General features: G+C 43.0%; 1 protein-coding gene across 1 annotated transcript in view; it reads left to right on the top strand.

Moving 5' to 3' along the window:
- The window catches only part of VIT (vitrin), a 70,393-nt gene extending 50,937 nt beyond the window's left edge, over positions 1–19,456 (top strand). Inside the window, exons 13-18 of the mRNA XM_074988543.1 lie at positions 4,293–4,355; positions 6,415–6,562; positions 8,723–8,826; positions 9,578–9,804; positions 14,490–15,003; positions 16,123–19,456. Of these exons, the coding sequence (XP_074844644.1) occupies positions 4,293–4,355; positions 6,415–6,562; positions 8,723–8,826; positions 9,578–9,804; positions 14,490–15,003; positions 16,123–16,301 (1,235 nt within the window). The 3' untranslated portion in view covers positions 16,302–19,456. The remainder of the gene's footprint in view (positions 1–4,292; positions 4,356–6,414; positions 6,563–8,722; positions 8,827–9,577; positions 9,805–14,489; positions 15,004–16,122) is intronic.
- Positions 19,457–21,207: the final 1,751 nt, after the last annotated feature.

Raw genomic sequence — 21,207 nt, forward strand, 5'->3', positions numbered from 1 at the left:
GTTTCTTGGTGTTTGTCTTTAAAGGAATGAAGGGTTCACATGTTCCCCGCAACAGGAGCTGCGGAAAGCAGTGTCCCACTCAGCCTGGTTCCCATAGCTCCCATTATCCATGAAAGGTGATCTGTGGCCAACAGGAGCAGCAATTGCCTGCACCTGTGCCGGCACAGGTAAATACAACAGTGGCAGCCCACCAGGGGCCTTGGCAAACTAATGCCATTTTATTGCCCTCCCCTGGATTGGGGAATACACATTAAATACTGTTTATTGGGAAGAAATAAAGAGAACACAGGGGAGAGCATTTGCTGTCAGTTGCCACTTGATATGGGACATGGCTCGTTTTAATAAAGAGGGTTCTGAGCAGCACAAAGGGGGAAAACATAATTCTTGCAGCATAACACCATGCTCAGTTTTGCTTTTCTGTAACACTGCCCTGACCTTCACAGTTCCTGCCTAAGTGCATGCCAGCATGCAAAATCAGCTCAGAGATGCAGCAACCAGAGCTCGCTGCAGGAGGACCAAGCAACTACAGGGAAGTCCTAGACAGACGAGAAGAGGTTCTAGTAGCTCATATCACTTCGATCTCTGTTTCTTTTTGTATCTCACCTTTCTGAGGCCTATCGGTATTTCTCTTTCTTTGGTCTGGTGGTGCTCTAGCTGTACCTGTGGTTAGACAGATTGAGCTAAGGCAGGAAGCAGGCCAGAACGCAGTTTTGATGTTAATAACAAGAACTTATTATCTTGGTCTGCTGTGCGCAGAGTCTGTCTCTGATGCACTAAAAGCATTTTCCTTTCCCTTTGCTCTCCTCTGGATCATGTATTCTAAAGTCAGAGACGCTATTAACAGCGCACACTGGAGAGAAATGCCAACTGAAAGGGACAGTGACAGTAGAGCACAAGAACAAGGTGCTGGGCACATCCCTCCTTGTGTCACAAGACACTGGGCTGCTGTCCTCGGTCAAGACTACTTGGGGGAGCCTTTCTGGCACAAGGGCTCTCTACACCCAGTGCCACCGGAGGGGAGAAAAGGGAAGGGGCTGGTCTATGTTTCAGAAAGGCTATCTGACTTTGAGAGATGGTCCTGTCAGAGGGTGGAGAGGGAGATCTGCAGTGATAGGAGAGCCCTCCTCCCTGCAAGGTGCCCTGTGTGCCCAAAGTGGAACCATTGTGACCAGGATACACGTGAAGATAGGCTGCAAACTGTGAAGGGAGTTTAAACAGCTCCTGGCAGCCCCAGAACAGGACCAGTGTAGGCCTCCTGCCCTTTGTTCCTGTATTGATAGTTTTTTGTCCAAGGGTGTAGAAAAGGCCCTGGTACAATAGGAGAGGTAGGAGGAAGGGACCCAGCCAACTCAGTGAGAACCTCTTCTAAAGCTCCCAAGTACATATATTGTCACTGAAGCTGTGCCACTCTTTAAATTAAAGGACTGCTGTATGTGGTTCTCTGTGAGTCTGTCCCACTCCACTGGGCAGACAGCCATGCCCTACATCCAGATGCATCTGGGGAGGCTGGCACAGCTGCTGGCTCCATCATGGGGAAGGGTTGTGTTTCCTGCTATGATGCAACTGGCTGCTCAAAAGGGGCAAGAGAGAATGATCTTTGTGCCTTTTCTCCATCTTGCTGGTATTTGGAGTCAGCAGCAGTCTGGGTATTTTAGTTCATATGTGGGTAGCTGCCTTCTTAGCTGGGAGTTGGATTTAAAGCTGAGGTGCGTTTTTCCCAGTTAAGACTAATACTTATTATTTCTATTAATGTTGCTAGTTATTTGTAACATGATAGCCTGGAGAGGCCATAACCAGAAATTAAACCCCCTTGTATCCACAACAGAATAAAAAGCTGGTTACTGCCCCAAAAGGTATCTCCATGGTGGTTTCGGTGCGAGCACATAGAGTGTTTTAAAAGCTAGTATCTTGTAAAGATTAGTTATGAGAACACCACAGGGAAGCTGGAATTAGAATTGGGCTGTAACTACAGCTTGCTGCTGGCTTTTCTTCTTCATCTTGGCATGGGTCTGTCTTCCCTGATGATCTGATCACTAACATCTGCAGGAATTCAAAGCTCTGCAACTGCCAGTTCCCTTCAGAGGTAGCTTCCTCTGATATTCATGTTTATCTGCTCTCTTTATGCACAGTCACACTGACAAGTTAATTTGTGGGCAGCAGGCAGCTTTACAGGAAAAAGGAACCCCCAAGACACTTCATAAGGTCTAATTGTCTATAATTAATTCAGACTTTTAATGCTGCCCTCTTGCTGGTTCCCTTTGGAAGTCTGCAGTATTTCCTCCATTTGCCTGCTGATGAAGATTTGTACAGGTTCTCCTACTACTTGTTTCAGTGAGAGACGAGTATAATAATCAGTTTGCTGTTTCTTTGATTAACAAAATATAATTATCTCCTACATAGTAAGTTTTTTCTTTATTTACATTATTGCCCCAGGTGATCTTCCTGATTTTGTCCTGTTCATCTGAGAAGAAAATGTTTTTTACACTTAGGCAGAAGTGATTTGCTTCAGCTTAGGAAAAGCTGACTGACTTGACTTAAACCCTTATACTCTGGGTAGAGCATAGGTCATCTACAAGTCTCCTCCACTCTGTCTCCTTCAATCTCAGTAGATCTTCTCCATGTTGTTTGAGGTCTTCCTCTTTCGCTTTTCTTTGCACGTTCCATTTGAGAGCTTTACAGACTATGCCGGATAATGGTGTTCTGAGAATGTGGCCTAGCCAACCTCACTTTCTTCTCTTTACTTGAACGTGAAGTGGTTCTTGTCCTGCTCTGCTCCAAAGCTCCTCACATGTGACCAAGTCTTGACACTTAATGCAAACGATGTACCTCAGGCTGGCCAAATATTAAATCATGAAGCGTTGAACTCTTTTAATCATCCCTATGCTGCTCCTGCAATACTGTGTGATTCAATATTACTTCTCCGGCACACCTCTGCTTTATCTTGTCACACGCAGGGATTAACAGACGTTTAGGCAGCTGCTTTTGCGCTTTCACATTTTGGCTTTGGGAATCTTTCCATTCACTTCAATGGGGTTTGAATCAAGCTTTGTTTTTTTTCTCTCTCCCCCTAGAAGAAGAACCTAGCTCAGAGAAAAAAAACCTGAAGACTTCACTGATGATTTGCTTCACTTACCTGGCTATAATGCAATAGGATGCCCTTTGTCCTTGTGCCTATCTCCATATAGGAAAACAGGACATGAGCAGCTTGACTGTCCAAAGCCTTGAAACCATGGTACTCATTTACACCAGTGGAAAGGATGTATAGGTTGCTATTGTCAGAATGTTGGCATTGTACACCCTCTTTACATTAATTTAAAACAGGGGTAAATGAAGTTGCAATGCAGTGGAGAATCAACTTTCAATGGCTCATTTTTTCTCTTCCCTTATAAAAGTCTAGTCAGTATATCAACAATTCCTTTGGTTGCTGTGGTTTTCAGCATAGTGCAGAAAGTGAAATATACAGGCTTGAATGTAAAATTTGATTAATCTTTGGGACAAATTTGTGTGAGGTAGCAAGAATGACTTTGTGTGAGAGAGATTCCAAAAGTGGTTTGTCATGAACATATTACTTGTTTGAAGCATCTCAGTGAGGTTGTTGCTATCAGAAAAAAACAAATCTAATACCATTAGCAAACAAAGCAAAATAGAACTATGTTCACAAGAGGAACTCACAAGAGTCTGCACCACCAGGTTTGGCTGTTGGATAGTAAACCTTTTAGATGAGCCTCTGAACTGAGTCAGCTGGAGGGAACAGGATAGGATACAAAGTAACACTTTCTTCAATCATTTTTGTCATGTATGTATGTCAGATTTTTAGGCGGTCATTTAGGCTTCGCTTGTGTGTGTAAAAAAACGGAAATAGCTTTCTGTGATACTGAATTTTTAGTATTCTCCTCATCCCCTTTAGAGATGGAATGTGGTGGCCACCTTGGGTTAAGAGTTCACCGATTAGACGATTTCAGGATGAATAAGTGGACATCTCCATTAAGCAAAGGAACTAAAACATAACGTAAGGCCAGTGTGAAGTAATCACAATAACCTGAGCCCTATTCTTTCCTTGTCTGATCAGTAACAACAGTGGCGGCAAGCAACATGTCCCAGGGATGCATTGTTTTTCATGTCACCTGACCAAAATAACAAGCAGTAGCACAATTCTCTTTCAGATCCCTCTCCTTATTCATATGAGGAATAAGATGCATCTGGTCACTCAGTACCTTCTTCCTGTCCATGAGGTCAGACTCAGAACAGGTTCTTGTGCATATGGTGACAAAACTTTCTGTTAATTTCTCTAGGCTTCAGCTCAAAGGAAGAATTAAATCCAAAACCTTTGGAGCCAGTTTCCCAGGGAAATCCAAGTATGTAAATCAGAATTAATTATATAATTAATAATACTCTCGTTGTTATGTGACCTGCCCTTCTGAAAATATACTCAAACATCAACTAAGCATAAGGTATTAGAAAATAATTGGAACATGTGTTCCTATACAATACTAGAAGACCTTATGAGTTTGCCATGTTTCTTAACTCCTGTAAATAATATTTTTTCCTACCTTAAGGAACAAGTAGCAAACTCTTAACTTACTCAGAGCAAAAGGTACAGCTGCATTGACTGCTTCCCACTATGGGCTGACAGACATGTGCAAGCTCTGCTTAAGCTAACATGTTACAATAGCAGTGTGGTAGCTGCTTGGACTAGCTATTTGAGTACAGCCTTCCCAGACCCCCGTGGCACATACTTGGGTAGCTAGCCTGACCCACGGTTGGTGCTACCTCTGTCTACAGTGCTGTTTTTAGCTCGCTTGCTCGAGGAGAGCTAGCCTGCCCCTGCCTACCCAACCTGGGAAGCATGCTGCCAGCCGGAGTCGACACATACCCTAACTGAGATGTTAGCTGTGTGAAAACTTATGCAGTGTTTCATGTGAATTTGGAATGGCTTTGTAAGAGGCTATCAGACACAGAAGTTGGAGCCTGCTTGGGGGATGCTTACTAACGACTGCAGTGTATTTGCTGTGCCTGGGCTGATGTTGGCACCTGAGCACCAATAAGCAGGAGCACTCCCTTTTTCTGGGATAACTGATAGAGCAGGGCTGGCTCTGGACCTGGGACTCTACTGGCTTGGCAGCAGACCTAATGGAGGTAGCAGAGAATAAGAAAATGGTTCAGTGGTCACAGCAGCGTAGGGAGAGACACCTAGGCATGGCAGGAGGGTAGTAGAGAAAGAACCCCTGGAAACTCTCACTCCTTCTGACCCTGTTGAAGTCGAGGAGAGATTGTTCCCAGTGTCTTCTAGGGGCTTTGGATCAGGCCTTAAAGCAAAGGGTGGGAGACAAAGAAAGCAAACCCTGGAGTAGGGAGAAGAGATTCTCCAGTCCACCATTGACAGGAGCCCTTCTCTGAGCTAACAAATTCCCCAGCTTTCCCCTCACGTTACAGACAGCTGTGGCCATTCTGTTGTGTACAGCCAGTACCAAATTCTGCAATAAATGGAAATTTGTGCATTTGGAACTGCATTTTAAAGAGATTTTAAATAAATTAAATATCAGGGATTATGGTGTCATTAATCTTAATATTTAATCTAATATTGAATTAATTTTAATACCATGTCTGTGAAAGTTGGATATATTTTATCTTGTCACAGTAATTAGGGAAGCCTCACTACAAAATTATTTAGGTTCAAAGGGCTGCCATTGGCTGTGAGGAATAAGTGGCTGAACAGAGGAAAAAGTCCCAGTTAATTACAGATACACAGAGTAAAATGAACTAGCAGGTATCAAAACTCTTGTCCCATGGACTGAGACAGTTCTTGCCCACTATACACAGTCACATTTCTGGATAGAATTTCATGTTAAGGTGCAGGAATTCAGGGTGATGTGGTCCTTGATTAAGGTAGCATGTTGGAAGCTGCAGCCATGCCCTATGCTTCCCCATGAGTGAACAGTTTCCCTGTCATACTTCTATAATTCAGCTTTTTTGAAATTAGAAAGGTTTTCCCTAAGGCGACAACACAGTAATTAGACGTAAATAAAGTTTGTTGTATAATCAGGTGGGAACAATAGATACTTTGTAGCCTTTTGATTATTTGATAGTGAAAATACACCAATCTTGGTCAGCCTGCTTGGTAGGAAGTAATATTAAAGAGAAATTATGGAGCTTACATTGAGGCAAAAACCATTAATTAGTTTTTTACTTAAAACAGTTTTGGTCCCATTCATCTCAAGGAGTGTTTTGCCATTGACTGGATGAGCAGCACAATTAGGCTGTAACTGACTTTAGAGCCCATTTGCAATTGTTATGGATCGGACACTGCCATGTAATTAGAAGGGAAAGTTTGTTTTGGCAAACAATTGGCTTTTCCAGCATGAGCCTGTACAGTAAGGGTAAAAATGAGAAAGTCTCTGTTATTTTCTGTCTCAGACTGCAAAATTGATTTGTCATTCTTGATTGATGGGAGCTGGAGTATTGGGAAACGCCGTTTTCAGATCCAAAAAAAATTCCTCAGTGATGTGGCTCAGGCGCTTGATGTTGGCATAGCTGGTCCTCTCCTGGGCACTGTTCAGTATGGGTAAGTGTGTCTCCCCACGATAGCTGGTTCTACCGCAATCTGTTCAAAGTCACTACTGCGCTCTTCCCAACTCTTTTTGGAGTGACCACACATTATTTTAGTTTTACACTACACCTAATGTAAATGAGAATAAACAATCTAAAATTCACCTTGGGAAACTGGAGGAAGAATCTGTTTCAGATGTGAGACTGAATAATATTGTCTGTGGGAAAAATCTGCTTGGTGCTCTTCAAAGACTGAACATAGAAGTAAATAAGATGCCGGAGGTCACCCTACATAATCATAGTAGTCCCTTTTAGCTTTACATTTCTGTATTTCTTTTCCTGCTAACCAATAATAAAGTGATAAAACACAAATCAATGAGGGGGTTTTGAGGCACTATTTACATACCAATAGCAGCACAGTATTAAAAGGCAAACCTGCTGCTAAGGGTGCCTGTAATGAGTGAAAAATAGTAGGCGGGGCAAGAGGGTGTTAAACCATGTTTACTACCCTGTAGTTAAATCTTTAGGCTACATGTTTTTTCGATGTCCCAAGGTCAAAATAAGTAAAGTTGAAAAATCACAATCACATTCACACAGCCCCAGCATTGGGAGTGTTCTCTTTTACAGCCACAGTTCACAGCCACAGGATTGCGAAAGGCGCCTTCAGGTGAGCTGGTAATAGCTGTGCTTTGTTCACATGCATTCCTTTTCAACCTTGAAAGGGTGTGGGGTCAGCAAAAGTTGTTCACAGAGCTGGAGTAATTCTTTCCAGGGAAAAGACCTCTTATCTCGAACTGTCCTGCTTGGCTGTGTGACCACTTGGGGTTTTTTTGTTTGTTTTTGGTGGGTTTTTTTTTTAATTTTTCTTTTCCAGGAAAGAAACCCCAGTGTAGGCCAACTGTTAGTGTGAAAAGGCAGATGTAATTGTGAAACATGCCTGCACTTGTTGGCTAACATATAAAAAGAAATCACACACAAAGCACACAAATCAGATATCAGAAATAGCAATATACAAAAACCTGTAGGAGAGCACTTCAATCTCCCAGGCCACACAGTAGCAGACTTAAAAGTAGCTATCCTACAGCAAAAAAAGTTTCAGGACCAGACTCCAAAGAGAAATTTCTGAGCCACAATTCATCTGCAAATTCGACGCCCTCAGCTCAGGCTTAAACAATGACTGAGAATGGCTGGCTAAATACAAAAGCAGCTTCCCCTCCCTTGGTGTTCACACCTCCAGATCAACTGCTGGTAGTAAGCCTCACCCTTGCTGACTGAGCTAACCTTGTTATCCCCACCCTTGCTCTGGTTTATTTATACCTGGCCCTGCAGATTTCCAAGATCAGCATCTGAAGAAGTGAGTCTGTGCTCACGAAAGCTCATGCTCAAAACTTTTCAGTTAGTCTATAAGGTGCCACAGGACCCTTCGTTGCTGTTACAGATCCAGACTAACACGGCTACCCCTGTGATATATAAAAAGAAAACAATCACTCCCCTTTTTTTTGTTTTGTTTAGGGAAAAGTTTAAGTGGGACAAGTCTAAGTGAGATACACAGATATACGACTGGCTGAGGTAGAGTGTGTTGGCCTTTTCCAGACCTCCACTGTCTCTGAAACACAATTACGTACCAAGTTTTTACTTAAATACATGTTACAAAATTATCTAAAAATAGCTTTCAAATGAGAGAAGCACTAATTCATATAACTAAAACTCTCTCTCTGTTACACTATTACCAAAGGTAAGAAAGTAGCCTTTACTATAATGGTTTTCAACCTTTTTTCATTTGTAGACCCCTGAAAACTTACGGAGGTGAAGACCTGTTTAGAAGTCTGCAGAGTTAGTCTAAGACTTCCAGGAGTCTGTGGCCCATTAGTTGAAAACCACCACCTTATTAAATGAATCGAGAAATGTTCACTGTCAAAAAAAAAAAAAAAAGTTTGATTCCATTGCTATGTCATTGGTGATACCTGTCTATCATTTGTATTTCTAGATCATTACACCTACGTGTTTGTATAGAAAACACTAAAGACTTCTTTGTAAAGGTCTCTGTTATGCCTTTCATTGCTTTACCAGCTGTCTTGCTCTTCCTTCTCTGGGTGCATTACTAAAAACTATTACAAATAGAACTATCCTGCAAATTACAAAAACTGATGGTTCCTTTTTTCTCCGTATATGTTAGTGATGACCCTTCTACAGAATTTTACCTCAAAACATATGCAAACTCCAGGGATGTGAAAAATGCTATTGAGAAAATTCCACAGAAAGGAGGACTTTCCAATGTAGGTATGTAACCTGTGGGTAGCATATCTGCAGCTCCTTAGCCTGACATGGACCATAAGATGTGGGAGTCTAGTTCTAGTGGGCAACCAAAGTCCTTGCAGCACCGCATAACCAGATTTGGCTGCTGCTGACCAGCACCAGACATTGCTGTGACACCCTCTGATACAAGTATCACGATCTTACTCGTGGGGTATTATTAACTTCTCTGCCCTCTGCATTGGGCTGACTGCAGGGATGGAAGCTAGCAAAGACCTTAACATAAGATTAGTCAGCCCCGCTTAAGTAAAAGATTTTAATTACATATAAATTACATCGCTTGTAAATTCTAGTTTGAAACACTCCCCCCCGCCTGGCTCATGGTAGGGTTTGGTTGTCAAGAAAGTTGAGAGTTGTGAGGTGCGCTCTTTCCCTTTGCCTCCATCAGCAGCTCCCAGTGGCATAACTGAGGCTTCTGCTGTCATAGGTCATCAGTGCTAAAAAGTAGGAGCAGAGAAAGGGAGGAATTCATACCTCTGTTGGAAGCAGGGCAGGGTGTAAGCTTGAACCATATCAGGTGACCCCACTTCTTGTTTGCGTGACCGTGTCAAGCTGCAGCCACCCTTTCTCTGCTCATGCACCCCTTCCCCGTGCTCTGGGGTTGAAATTTGACATGTAGCTTTAGGTCAGCAAGTAACACTATCTTAAAGAGTTCCGTGTTACCATGTCTAAAGAAGCAGGCTACTGTAAATCATCCTCCAATCCACTTCTCTTACAGGGAAGGCACTCTCATTTATTAACAAAAGCTTCTTTTTGGACGGGAATGGGAACCGAGGTGGAGCGCCCAATGTGGTCGTAGTGCTGGTGGATGGCTGGCCGACTGATAAGGTGGAGGAGGCCTCCCGACTGGCGAGAGAGTCTGGGATCAACATTTTCTTTGTCACCATTGAAGGAGCTCATGAAAATGAAAAACAGAATGTTATTGAACCCAACTTTGTGGACAAGGTACTGGGGGGACAAACTAGAGGTGGGTTCAGGATGCAAAGCCTGGAGCTGGGTCTGACGCTCACTTAGGTTTTCAGCATTTGGCTCTGACAGTTTGATTTGAGCCTATCTTCTATAGCTATGTCTACACTACAGAGATTTGTTGATAAAACTGGCATTTTGTCAACAAAACCCATGAAGAGCCCACATTGAAACTGTGTTTTGTCAACAGAACTCAGCACTTTTGTTGACTGCCTTGTGCCTCACTGTCATGAGGCAGAACACATTTCTTGACAGAATTTGTCAACAAAAAAGCTGTGGGGATGCTCTGGTGGGGGGGCCTTATGTCGACAGACAGGGCTTCCGAGTCAACAGGCGGATCTGTCTGCCGTGCTTCCGGTTGGCCTTTCTGTCAACAGAGTGATCTACTTTCACATGTGGCCACAATCCGTCGACAGAAGTGTTTTTGGAAAATATCTTCCAACAGTAACTTTTTCGACAGATTGCTGTAGTGTAAACATAGCCTACGAGGCTGCTCTCAATAACAACGGACAGTAGTGCTCTAGTGATGGATTCCAAATTATATTTGGCTCAGGTCTGAGGCTTGGTGTATTACATTCTGCCTACACCAGAAAAGGACTGCTGAAATGAAGAACCAGTAACATTTTTATTGGCTAATGAATATAAGGAGAAACTTCCTTAAAATAAGATCTATTAAACTGTGAAAGTGTCTCCGGAGGGAAGCAGTGAAAACCACACACACACACACACACACACACACACACACTAGATGGAGTGTTAGAAAACAGGCTCTGAGCCACATTTCTGTGCTGGCAGGCAGCTGTGGACAGATAACAAAACAGTACAGGTTTTTTCCATTTCTTATTCCTATTTTTCTGTATTCCATGAATGAGCTGAATTAGCAAGAGAGATACCATTTTTAAGGCTGCGACTTAGGCTGTATACAGCTTTTGTCTATATCCCTGCATTACCAAAACACCAGACCACAGAAATAGGCTGCAAAAATACGATCCCTTGATATTTTTCCCCACTTGAATTTTCATATGATTTTTGTTATCTTGAGAGCTCCAGTAGGAACTAGTATCACCTATGTTTAATGGAACAATAACGTTGATATTCATCGGATGTAGTGGATCTTTGCCCACGAAAGCTTATGCTCCAAAATATCTGTCAGTCTACAAGGTGTCACAGGACTTATTGTTTTTGAAGATACAGACTAACTAACTACGCCTCTGAAACTTGTTCAATATTCTTGTTAGGATTTGTATCCATTATGATGTTAAAACCCACATTCTGTTTCCAGTTACAAAATGCAGATGTAAATGTGGAGTAATTCCATTTGTACTTACCCTCTGGCTCTCCCATTGAACAGTCTGAGAAGGCTTTGAGGCCTGTGCTGGTACTAAGGTCATAAACAACTCCCATTTCCACATGCAAGAGAAGGCACAATAGCCCATAGGTAGTAAAAATAGACAACATAAAAATGTGATCTTGACAGGTGTCACCAAACAACATAGTTTTGTGCCTGAGATTAATAGATGCAGTGACACCACCAGTTTTTGATCCATTGACTGTTTCTACTACCCAGGCTAGAAACACATCAAATAGTAAAAAGACAGCTAGCGTCAATAAATTTGTCCCAGCCCTGCTCCTAGGCCATTCATCAGAAAGAAAAACTTTTGACCACTGCACTAGTTAATATGTTTTAGTGTTTCTATTACAAATCTCTAACTGGGGGAGGTTACAACAAGGTGTGAACATCTTACCAGTTTCATGCTGCTTTTGACTAAACCATGATGTGGCATGTATGTTAGCAGCCAATTTTGAGGTGTTTTATGTTTGCTATACAGAGTGTAAATCTGTTATAGCATTCTGGAGTCATGGAAAGGGAAAACATATATTTTAAAAAACACCCAGGTGTCTTTTTTCAAGTTTTAGCTGAAATTGGCTCTATTTTAAAATAGAATTTTAACAACTGTTGTTAATGAGTTTCTGTAGAAAACTAAGCCATTCGGCATTATGAAAACCCCCATTTTTAAATGTCACTGGGCATAGCAGTCAGTGGACATGCATAACAGCCATTCTTTATCCCTTGTGTAGGGTGTCAGGAAATTTTTCTTAAATGATCTCCCCTTAGCATGCTTCCCATATGAAATAATAACTATAACTCACATTTTTTGATGAATACATTATAGCCAAATGTCCCAGCCAGGGATTTGGAAGATCTCAGTTGATTTCCTTGTTCCACCACAGACATCTTGTGTAACCTTGGAAAAGTTACTTACCCTTGCTGTTCTGGCTGCACAATTGGACTTCAGAATCACAATGCCTAGCAGCACCTAGAAAATCACTGGAATAACTATGGGGTCCACAACTTCTCATCTAGGACCCAGCTCTCATTGTGCAATGGGAAGAGAGAGACCTCAGAATAGGATCCACAGAGGCAAGCAAGTTAGGCAGGCAGCTGTCTAACCTAGCCAATGGGTGATGCCACAGAAAGGAGTGTGCCCTAACCTCCTCTCCTCTGACAGAATTAGGCACCTTCCTTCAGGCTGCATGCAACCCATACTTCTGTGCTGTAGTGCCCCTTTATAACTGCAAATACTGGAACAGATAAACTTCTCTCCCTCTCAGGAGCCTATATGGCTCCTACTACTGTTGTAGGTGAACATCTCACAATCTCATGATTTTAAGTAATTAGCCAGCAAATCAGGATAAGTACTGTTTGTTCAGTAAACTTGTTTGAAGTTCCTTTGCTATAAAGAGATGCAGCCTTTGGTTACACTGGGTTTGAAAGTGATCCCTGCAATCTACACTATTGATGATCTAGTCTTAAGAGAGGCAGCCAATACTCATGTCACTTTAAGAACTACTGCAGGGCCAACTGGCATGAAGTAGTGACATGAAGTGTGACATGCCAGACCAGCCAGGGTCCAGGCAGCAGGAAGGAAATTGGGAGGTATTTTCTGAAAGCAACTTGTTCTCTGAGCCATCCACAAAATGATTTGGGCACTTTCCACTACCCTTCTGCCATGAAATACATTTATTATGAGCTTCAGAGTCTTAAATGGCATTAGTTGGGCTGCCTCCAGGCTGCATTTACTTTTTAAAAAGGGCAAAGCTACATACAGTGAGGCTCTATGACCCTGCCAGAGCTGGCATGGAAGATGGAGAGCAAGGGCCCAAACAGGAAGGCAAAGTTGGCAAAACAAACATCGATCTGGGATGTTTTAGTAGGAATGTTGTAAGCAAGACAGCAGAAGTAATTCTTCTGCTCTACTCCATGTTGCCGAGGTTTCAAATGGAGCATTGTGTCTTGTTCTGGGCATCACATTTCAGGAAAGTTGCAGACAAATTGGAGAAAGTCCAGAGAAGAGCAGCAAAAATGATGAAGAGCCTACAAAACATGACCCATGAGGGATGAGTGAAAAAAGTGGTTTTGTTTCATGTGGAGAAAAGCAGACTGAAGGGGGACATGACAAGTATAAGGACATATATGTTGTTTCAAGGGGGAGGGAAGAAAATTGCTCTCCTTGGCCTCTGAGGATAGGACAAGACACAATGGGCTTAAATTGCAGCAAGGGATGTTTAGGTCAGACATTAGGAAAAAACTTCCTTCCTAGTCCTGCCACAAGTATAGAGCCTGGATTAGATGACCTCTCAAGGTCCCTGCCAGTCCTACATTGTTTCCTGTGGCTGTATATGGCAAGGTCAGAGCACATGAAGAGCAGCAGACTAGAAGAAAACAAACATGAGACTATTAAGTGAAGCTTAAACCAACGTGTACAGAGGAGTTCTGAGAGAGATCTGCTGACACCAAATTTAGCTGGAAGGACAATACTACCAAGAACAGCTGAACCCTCCTCTCATGTGGAGGAGAAAGACAGATGGCCCTGCTCTTCAAAGGCTCTCAAAGTTAGTTGGGAACATCACACTTTAAATTTTTAAATTTTAATATTTTATTTTTTAAAACCATTCTAATTCTACCTCACCTACCCACAACATACTCCACAATGCAGCCTCCACCTCTTTTCTCCCTGGCCCATCTCCCCTCTGCACCCAGACCCATTCCCAAATTCCCTTCTTAGGTCTGGAAGAGATGCTCCCCACCCACCTGCTCCCTCCATGCCTTCAGCATCCTAACAGCTTAAATGTACTGACTAAGATGTAAACATTTAAGAAATTTTGCTTCCACTGCACTTGGGAAGTAAAACAACCATGGAGCCAGAAAGTACCCAGTTTGACTCATGTCAGATTTGCAGGGCTGACAGGTGGAGAAAATCTCATATTTTTACTTTTAACTGGAGAGGCTTTGCTCTGGAGCCAGTCACACAAGGAGCCCTCACAAAGGCCATTTTTCACACACAAGAAATCTGAACTAAATTAATGAAGATATTTGAAAGTGAACTTGTAGTCTGGCTCTTGGTCTAACCCCTACATAACCTGTGTGCAAAACAAAATTCAGCCGGTGGTGGAATTTCCTAGTGAATTTTTCGGACAATTAATACTGACAGCTCCATCATATTAAATAAATGCAGGAGCAGAAAGTCTAGAGCCTTAATTGAACACACTTCATATTACACTTAGATTTAGCTCAGGAAAGCAGCAGAATGATTGCATTATTAAACTAAATCCATGGGATGTCTGATAAGTTCTTTTCCTTGTGTATTTGTATCTCTCTGCAGGCAGTATGCAGAACAAATGGCTTCTATTCCATTAACGTGCCCAGCTGGTTCAACCTACACAAGGTAGTCCAGACTTTGGTGAAGCGGGTCTGTGACACACATCGGCTGGCTTGCAGCAAGACTTGTCTAAATTCAGCTGACATTGGCTTTGTAATTGATGGTTCCAGCAGCGTTGGCACTGGCAACTTCCGCACTATCCTCCAATTTGTAGCCAATATCAGCAAAGAATTTGAGATTTCAGACACCGACACCCGCATTGGAGCCGTGCAGTACACCTATGACCAGAGGTTGGAGTTTGGCTTTGAAAAATACAGCACAAAGCAAGATGTTCTAAATGCCATCAAGCGAGTCAACTACTGGAGTGGAGGGACCAGCACTGGAGAAGCCATCAACTATGCTTCTGAACAGCTCTTTAGCAAATCCAAACCCAACAAGAGGAAGATAATGATTCTCATCACGGATGGCCGGTCTTACGATGATGTCCGAGAGCCCGCCATGACAGCGCATCAAAATGGTAAACTAGTGTTATCTGCTACGGTGGCCCACTCCACTTGTATACAGTAGCTTATTATTTATGACAGTAACCCTGTTAGAGTTGCCATTGCAGCAGGGCAGTAGGAGGACTATTGGGCAGCTCACCACTGTAAGCTATGGCCTTGTTAGGGCTAATAAAGATGAAGGTGGGAAGTCCACAAGAAACTATTGGAGTCAGACTTATCAGACAGGATGTCTCTCACACACTGTGGTGCTCAGTGGGTTTTTTATGTATGCATAAGCAGAACACTTTTGCTTTCAGTTTCAGATGTTCTCTTTCTTTGTCTGGCTTTCAGGCAACAGCCTACCGCTGTTTAAAGCCTATCTGGCAATGCCTAGGCTATAGTCTTCAGGCCTGTATATGTGGGTCCACTCTTAGTGGACTCACATAGAGGGTATAAAAGAAACTGCAACTGGGACATGGAGAATTTTCCTGGCACAGCAGTAGCATAGGTCTGATATATTAGCTCTATGCAGCTTCTTTCATGGCTGCCAGTGTGGGCATTGCATTGAGGGTGGGAGGGGCTTTAGCTGAAACACTTGAGTTTAAGCACCTGCTTCAAGTATGAGCAGCCCATTGGCTGCACCTTCTGTAACTGCAGTGCCCAATATACCCCGCACTCACCACATGCGGTAAACGGGGCAGCGGGGTGTGAGGAAATGCGGCTCAGCAGAGCCGCACACGTGGGGGTGCGTCTACCGCCACTCTACGTGCACGTCCCACCACTTGGTGGGACAAGTGCATGGCGGCAGCGGCAGAGGTGGCGCCGAGCCGCAGACTCCTGTGGCCTCACGTAGCAGTGACTCCAGCCACGGGGTAGTGCAGCAATGGGTCCGGTGAGTGATCTGGAGGGGCACATCTGGTCTGGAGGTGGGGCTGGCTGACTGGAGGGGGGGTGTCATGTGGTGATCCATTCAATTTCTTTTGGACACCACTCACTGTTCTATAATGCTTCTCAGCAGCCACAGCACAGAGTCTGGCCTCTTCATTTTATGCCCTGAACGTTTACGGAGGGAGCAATTTTTGTAAGAATTAATTTCAGAGCAGTGATTCTTTGGCAACACACAAGGCCATTACAAACACTGGCTTTCTTTTCAGGGGTCATAGCTTATTCTGTCGGCATTGCATGGGCAGCCCAGGATGAACTAGAAGCCATTGCAACAGACCCAGACACAGAGCATTCCTTCTTCGTGGATGAATTTGACCACCTCTACAGATTCGTTCCCAAGATCATCCAGAATATTTGTACAGAGTTTAATTCACAGCCACGGAACTGATGAAACAGGCCACACATTATCTGAAAGCTAGATCATTGGGTGTCATGCAGGAGATGCACAAATGCTGTACAAGTAATGCCAGCTATGAATCCAAGAAATACTAGAAGAGTTATTCTCTGGCATTTTTCAGTTAACAAAGCTGATTTCAGCTCTAATCCATATGCATGATAAAGCTCTGTGTAGCCCGAGGCATTTTTATCTTAACTTTTTTGCTGGCTTCAAAACCCTGGTTTGGTTGGATAGACAAAGACAGTCAGAACCCAGGAAAAGATCAATCAAGTTACTCAGCTTTGTAGGTTGAAAATGTGCTTTCAAAAGAGAGGTTTGAAAAGGCTTTTCAGTGTAGACCCCCCCAGGCACATTCTCATTTAGCCTTTGTGTATTGCAGATTCTCTCTTGAATGACATTCTCAATCACAGTGCTTCTCCAGCTGCAGTCTGTAGACCACTGGTGGTCTGCAGAATGTTGCCAGGTGGGGCCAAGTGGTATCCATCAGCATGGTGAAGCATCTCTGTCTTCCAGCAGTGATGGTTCCTGCTAGTTGTTGTCCAGACCAGGATGCTCAGGGTTTCCAGACCTGCTTTACAGCAAAATCCAGAACACTATTTTTGAGCCTTGTTGTACTGTCTCTGACAGGGTTTTAATTTGGTAGATAGAAACAGGAAAGCCAAATTGCAAAGTGGCTGGGCTGGATTGGAGCAGTTTGGTCTGCAGGCATTTACGAACCCTAGTAAAGGTCTGTTGCCATGGAAAGGAAGCAGCTGCTGTGCACACGCAATTGGAAGAATGGAATCCAGAATTCTCACTCATTCATTAGCGGGAGTTTATTTTGAATCTTGTCCATCTGTCTTAGAGCCAGTGTCTAAGCATGCTAGTGCAAGGAGGGTCTGGGGTCAGGAAGCAGATATGACTGGAAGGGCCTCTTGTCTTATGGAGGACACAATTTGAAAGACATTTGAGAACTACTGTGTTACCATCCTACCATTCCTCTTTCAGCTTTTATCCTGAAATGTGCATGGAGATGACCAGCATGAAAACAGAAGACTGTTATAGGGCTGTTTTGTTAAGGATTTATGAGAAATGCAGTCTTACTCTATTGGTGTGTATTATACATAAGCAAAAACAGGACTTCCCAGAGTTAGAGACACATTCTGTAGATAGACTGCAGGGGGCTGGTCTTGTTTCTGTTGGTTCACAGATTATGCACTGCACCATGCTTGACCAAGCCAATGATACTATTACGATGTGGCCTTTTTAAATGAGAATTAGTCAGTTAATCCTTTGGTTGGTGCCAGCAGGCATGTTTTTTCACCTACTAAAATTTACTAATCTATGTTCAGCATTTGTTCCAGGTCATGGACAGAGAGGGGAGAAGAGTTAAATGTTACTTGAGAGAAACAAAACTGTTCATGGACTCCACTGGCTGTTGGAGTCTGTCATTCACAAAGTTTGGGGAGAACTAAAAAGGCCAGGGTAAGAAATATACTATATTACACAAGCTTTTGTGGCACATATTTTACAGCGACTGCCCTTTGAATAAGTAACAGGATCTGAATGCAACTGCAATGTTACTGCTCAAAAATCATTGGGGTTGGAAGGCCTGCATCACAAATTAGCCAAATGAAATCATTTTGCCAGAGCCAGAGGTGCAGGGATCTGCATCATTCTGCAGTGATTGCCTATGGGCATGTATTACTTCACAGTACAGCTACCCTGAGATAGCATTAGTAGAACCAGGAGATTATGAGTTCATTGCATTTATGAGCTGTTGCAGCCTTCTACCAGCAACACACACACAGTTCCAATGGTCGCTGTACCCTCACTGAGCCAAATCAATCAGAGCAGCATGGCTCAGATACATACTGCACAATATCTTTATTTTATATAACAGGCTCAAGGCAGGATGCAGTTGTATTATATTGGTATAATTCATCTCCCTTCCTCTGTTAGGAGGAATGAGTTATATTCCATCTTTCATTCAATCCAATGCTGCCTTGACAGACGGGGCACTGCACACAGGTGAGGGTAAAACAGCTCCTTCATATGATGTAGCAGAAGGCTCAGTGCCCTCTAGCTCAAGATGCGTTGCTCCTGGCTGTCAAAGTAAAGAAATATCAGCAATGCACAGTATTGTATTAAATCAGAGCAGCAGAATTCCCTCTTCTTCAGACTTGCTTTCATCATTGGCAATGCTTCTGTTGCTGAATGATAAGGAATCATAAGAGATCGGGGAAACAAAATCCCTCAAACTTGGGAGTATCGTTCAATAATTAAATTTAATGTTTTTAAAATAATTTTTTTTCTGGTTACAGGCTAGTTAGGAATCTAAACAACTAAGGAAAGGGCCTACATTTGAGTCTCCTAACTATTCAGAATGCTGGTTTACTTTTTAATGCAACAAAAGTAAATTGAATGTACTAGAACAAAACCAGGGATAGATATTAAGATGCTTCCAACCCAGTCACGTGTATTCATACAGAGGCACAGACAACTGAAGTTAGGGGCAAGAAAAAAGAGAAATTTGCACGTGTTGGGACATATATTTTCATTTCTTTGAACATTTTAACCTGAAAAATGAACTTGATAATTTTTGATCATAGTGGTTTTTAAATGCTCTTCACTTTTGTTTAACAAAATTTAGTGACCATCCAGCATCGAGCACATAAGATTATTTTTTAAAAGAAAGCCAGGTAAAACCACTTAAAATGAAAAACAAACTCTTATCGAACAACTGTTTTTTATGGTGACCAAATGCCCTGAGACGCTCATTGCCTGCTTCTTTGAAGAAATCCTTAAAATGTCAGATCCCAAAAAGTGATTTTAAATGTCCCTTTTTTAAGTAGCTATTTAAGAAACACCATAAATTATACATTTTAAATGCTGATGCTACAGCTGTGGAATTACCACTGATCTCAGCGGCGTCCAGTGCATGGAACAAGTGTAGAATATATCCTATTACCCTTTAAAGAATGTTTACCTTGGAGAGCAACCAAAGTACAGGTGATCTGGTAAAAAGCCCCTGCAAGGAACATTGTGTTAAAACATGGGGTAGTAAGTTATGCGTACACATTCTCTATAAAAAGTTTTTTTTTTCTTGCATATGAGTATGTGAAGGAAGCAGAGATCCTTTTGTAACATGTCTGAGCTATTTTAAGAACTTCATGTAATACAAGTTGCTATACCTTTTGCAATAAAAAAATCCATAAAAGGTGTGTGAAGTATGGCTTATACATTTAAGACAGTATTTTAAACACTGTACATCCAAATATTGTTGCTGCACTTCAGTTTTTAAAATAAATACAAAGGTTCCCTGAAACTAGCAATATCATCCAGGTCAGCAATAGCCAATTTGCTAACAATTCCTGTTCCTTTATATTTAACAATTACCTCAAATCTTGTAAAGATAAATGGCAGGGAATTCCACAGCCAAGCACTGTGAAACAGCAGAATTTGATGCTTCTTTTCCCTTTCCCCCCTCCCCAGGGATGCTGATGTCTGGCCATAGGGAACAGGCTGAAACGTTTCTCTCAGTTTCTGAGGCTCTGTAGGAAAGCTAGGGACTTCTGAAAGCCGATCAGCATGGAAATTCCCATGGTCTCTAAGTTGGTGATGATGAATCATTTGATACCACTGTTGCAATGAAACCATGCACTGCTGAAAACGAAGTGTTACTAGCTAAAACTACACACTCAAATACCAGTGGATTAAAAGCTTCAGGGCCAAATGACAGAAAGCTACTTAGATACCTAACTCACATTGGCTACGTCTACATGTGAAGCCTACATCGAAGTAGCCTATTTCGATGTGGCGACACAGAAATAGAATAACGTCTACACGTCCTCCAGGGCTGGCAACGTCGATGTTCAACATCGACGTTGCGCAGCACCACATCGAAATAGGCACTGCGAGGGAACGTCTACACGCCACAGTAGCACACATCGAAATAAGGGTGCCAGGCACAGCTGCAGACAGGGTCACAGGGCGGACTCAACAGCCAGCCGCTCCCTTAAAGGGCCCCTCCCAGACACACTTGCACTAAACAGCACAAGATCCACAGAGCCGACAACGAGTTGCAGACCCTGTGCATGCAGCATGAATCCCCCGCTGCAGCAGCAGCAGCCAGAAGCCCTGGGCTAAAGGCTGCTGCCCACGGTGACCATAGAGCCCCGCACGGGCTGGAGAGACAGCGTCTCTCAACCCCCCAGCTGATGGCTGCCATGGAGGACCCCACAATTTCGACGTTGCGGGACGCGGATTGTCTACACGGTCCCTACTTCGACGTTGAACATCGAAGTAGGGCGCTATTCCGATCCCCTCATGAGGTTAGCGACTTTGACGTCTCGCCGCCTAACGTTGAAGTTAACTTCGAAATAGCGCCTGACGCGTGTAGCCGCGACGGGTGCTATTTCGAAGTTAGTGCCGCTACTTCGAAGTAGAGTGCACGTGTAGACACAGCCATTGTCATGTAAATACCTTTAAAAATCTGGCCCTTAGTCTCTCAGCTCTGAAAACATTGGCATTGTCACTTGAGTTGAAGGAAAAGCTTTCTTAGGCTGATAGCAGCAGCGCCATATCGCTTTGTGAGCTAGCTACCACAGATCATAACCCTCTCATGTTCCCAGTACATTAATGGTATATAGACTCTCTGCATACTTACTGGGCTTCTTGCATACATAAGAGCACCTAACGCTAGACTTCAGTGCCACAGCAGCTAGACAGATGATTGCATAAAGAAACCACTTGGGAAGAGCTTGGACCCAAGAGAGCCAGAAAGAGGGATAAACTGCTGTAGAAGAGGCTACCCACCTACCCTGCTCTTTAATATGACTAAGAGCTAGAAGTGAACAATGTAGCAGGAAGACTGATAAATCTGTAATGTCCCCCAGGGCTCAGACCTGTCACTTGT

Source organism: Carettochelys insculpta, chromosome 3 (assembly GCF_033958435.1).
Source record: "Carettochelys insculpta isolate YL-2023 chromosome 3, ASM3395843v1, whole genome shotgun sequence".
NCBI classification, from domain to species: domain Eukaryota; kingdom Metazoa; phylum Chordata; order Testudines; family Carettochelyidae; genus Carettochelys; species Carettochelys insculpta.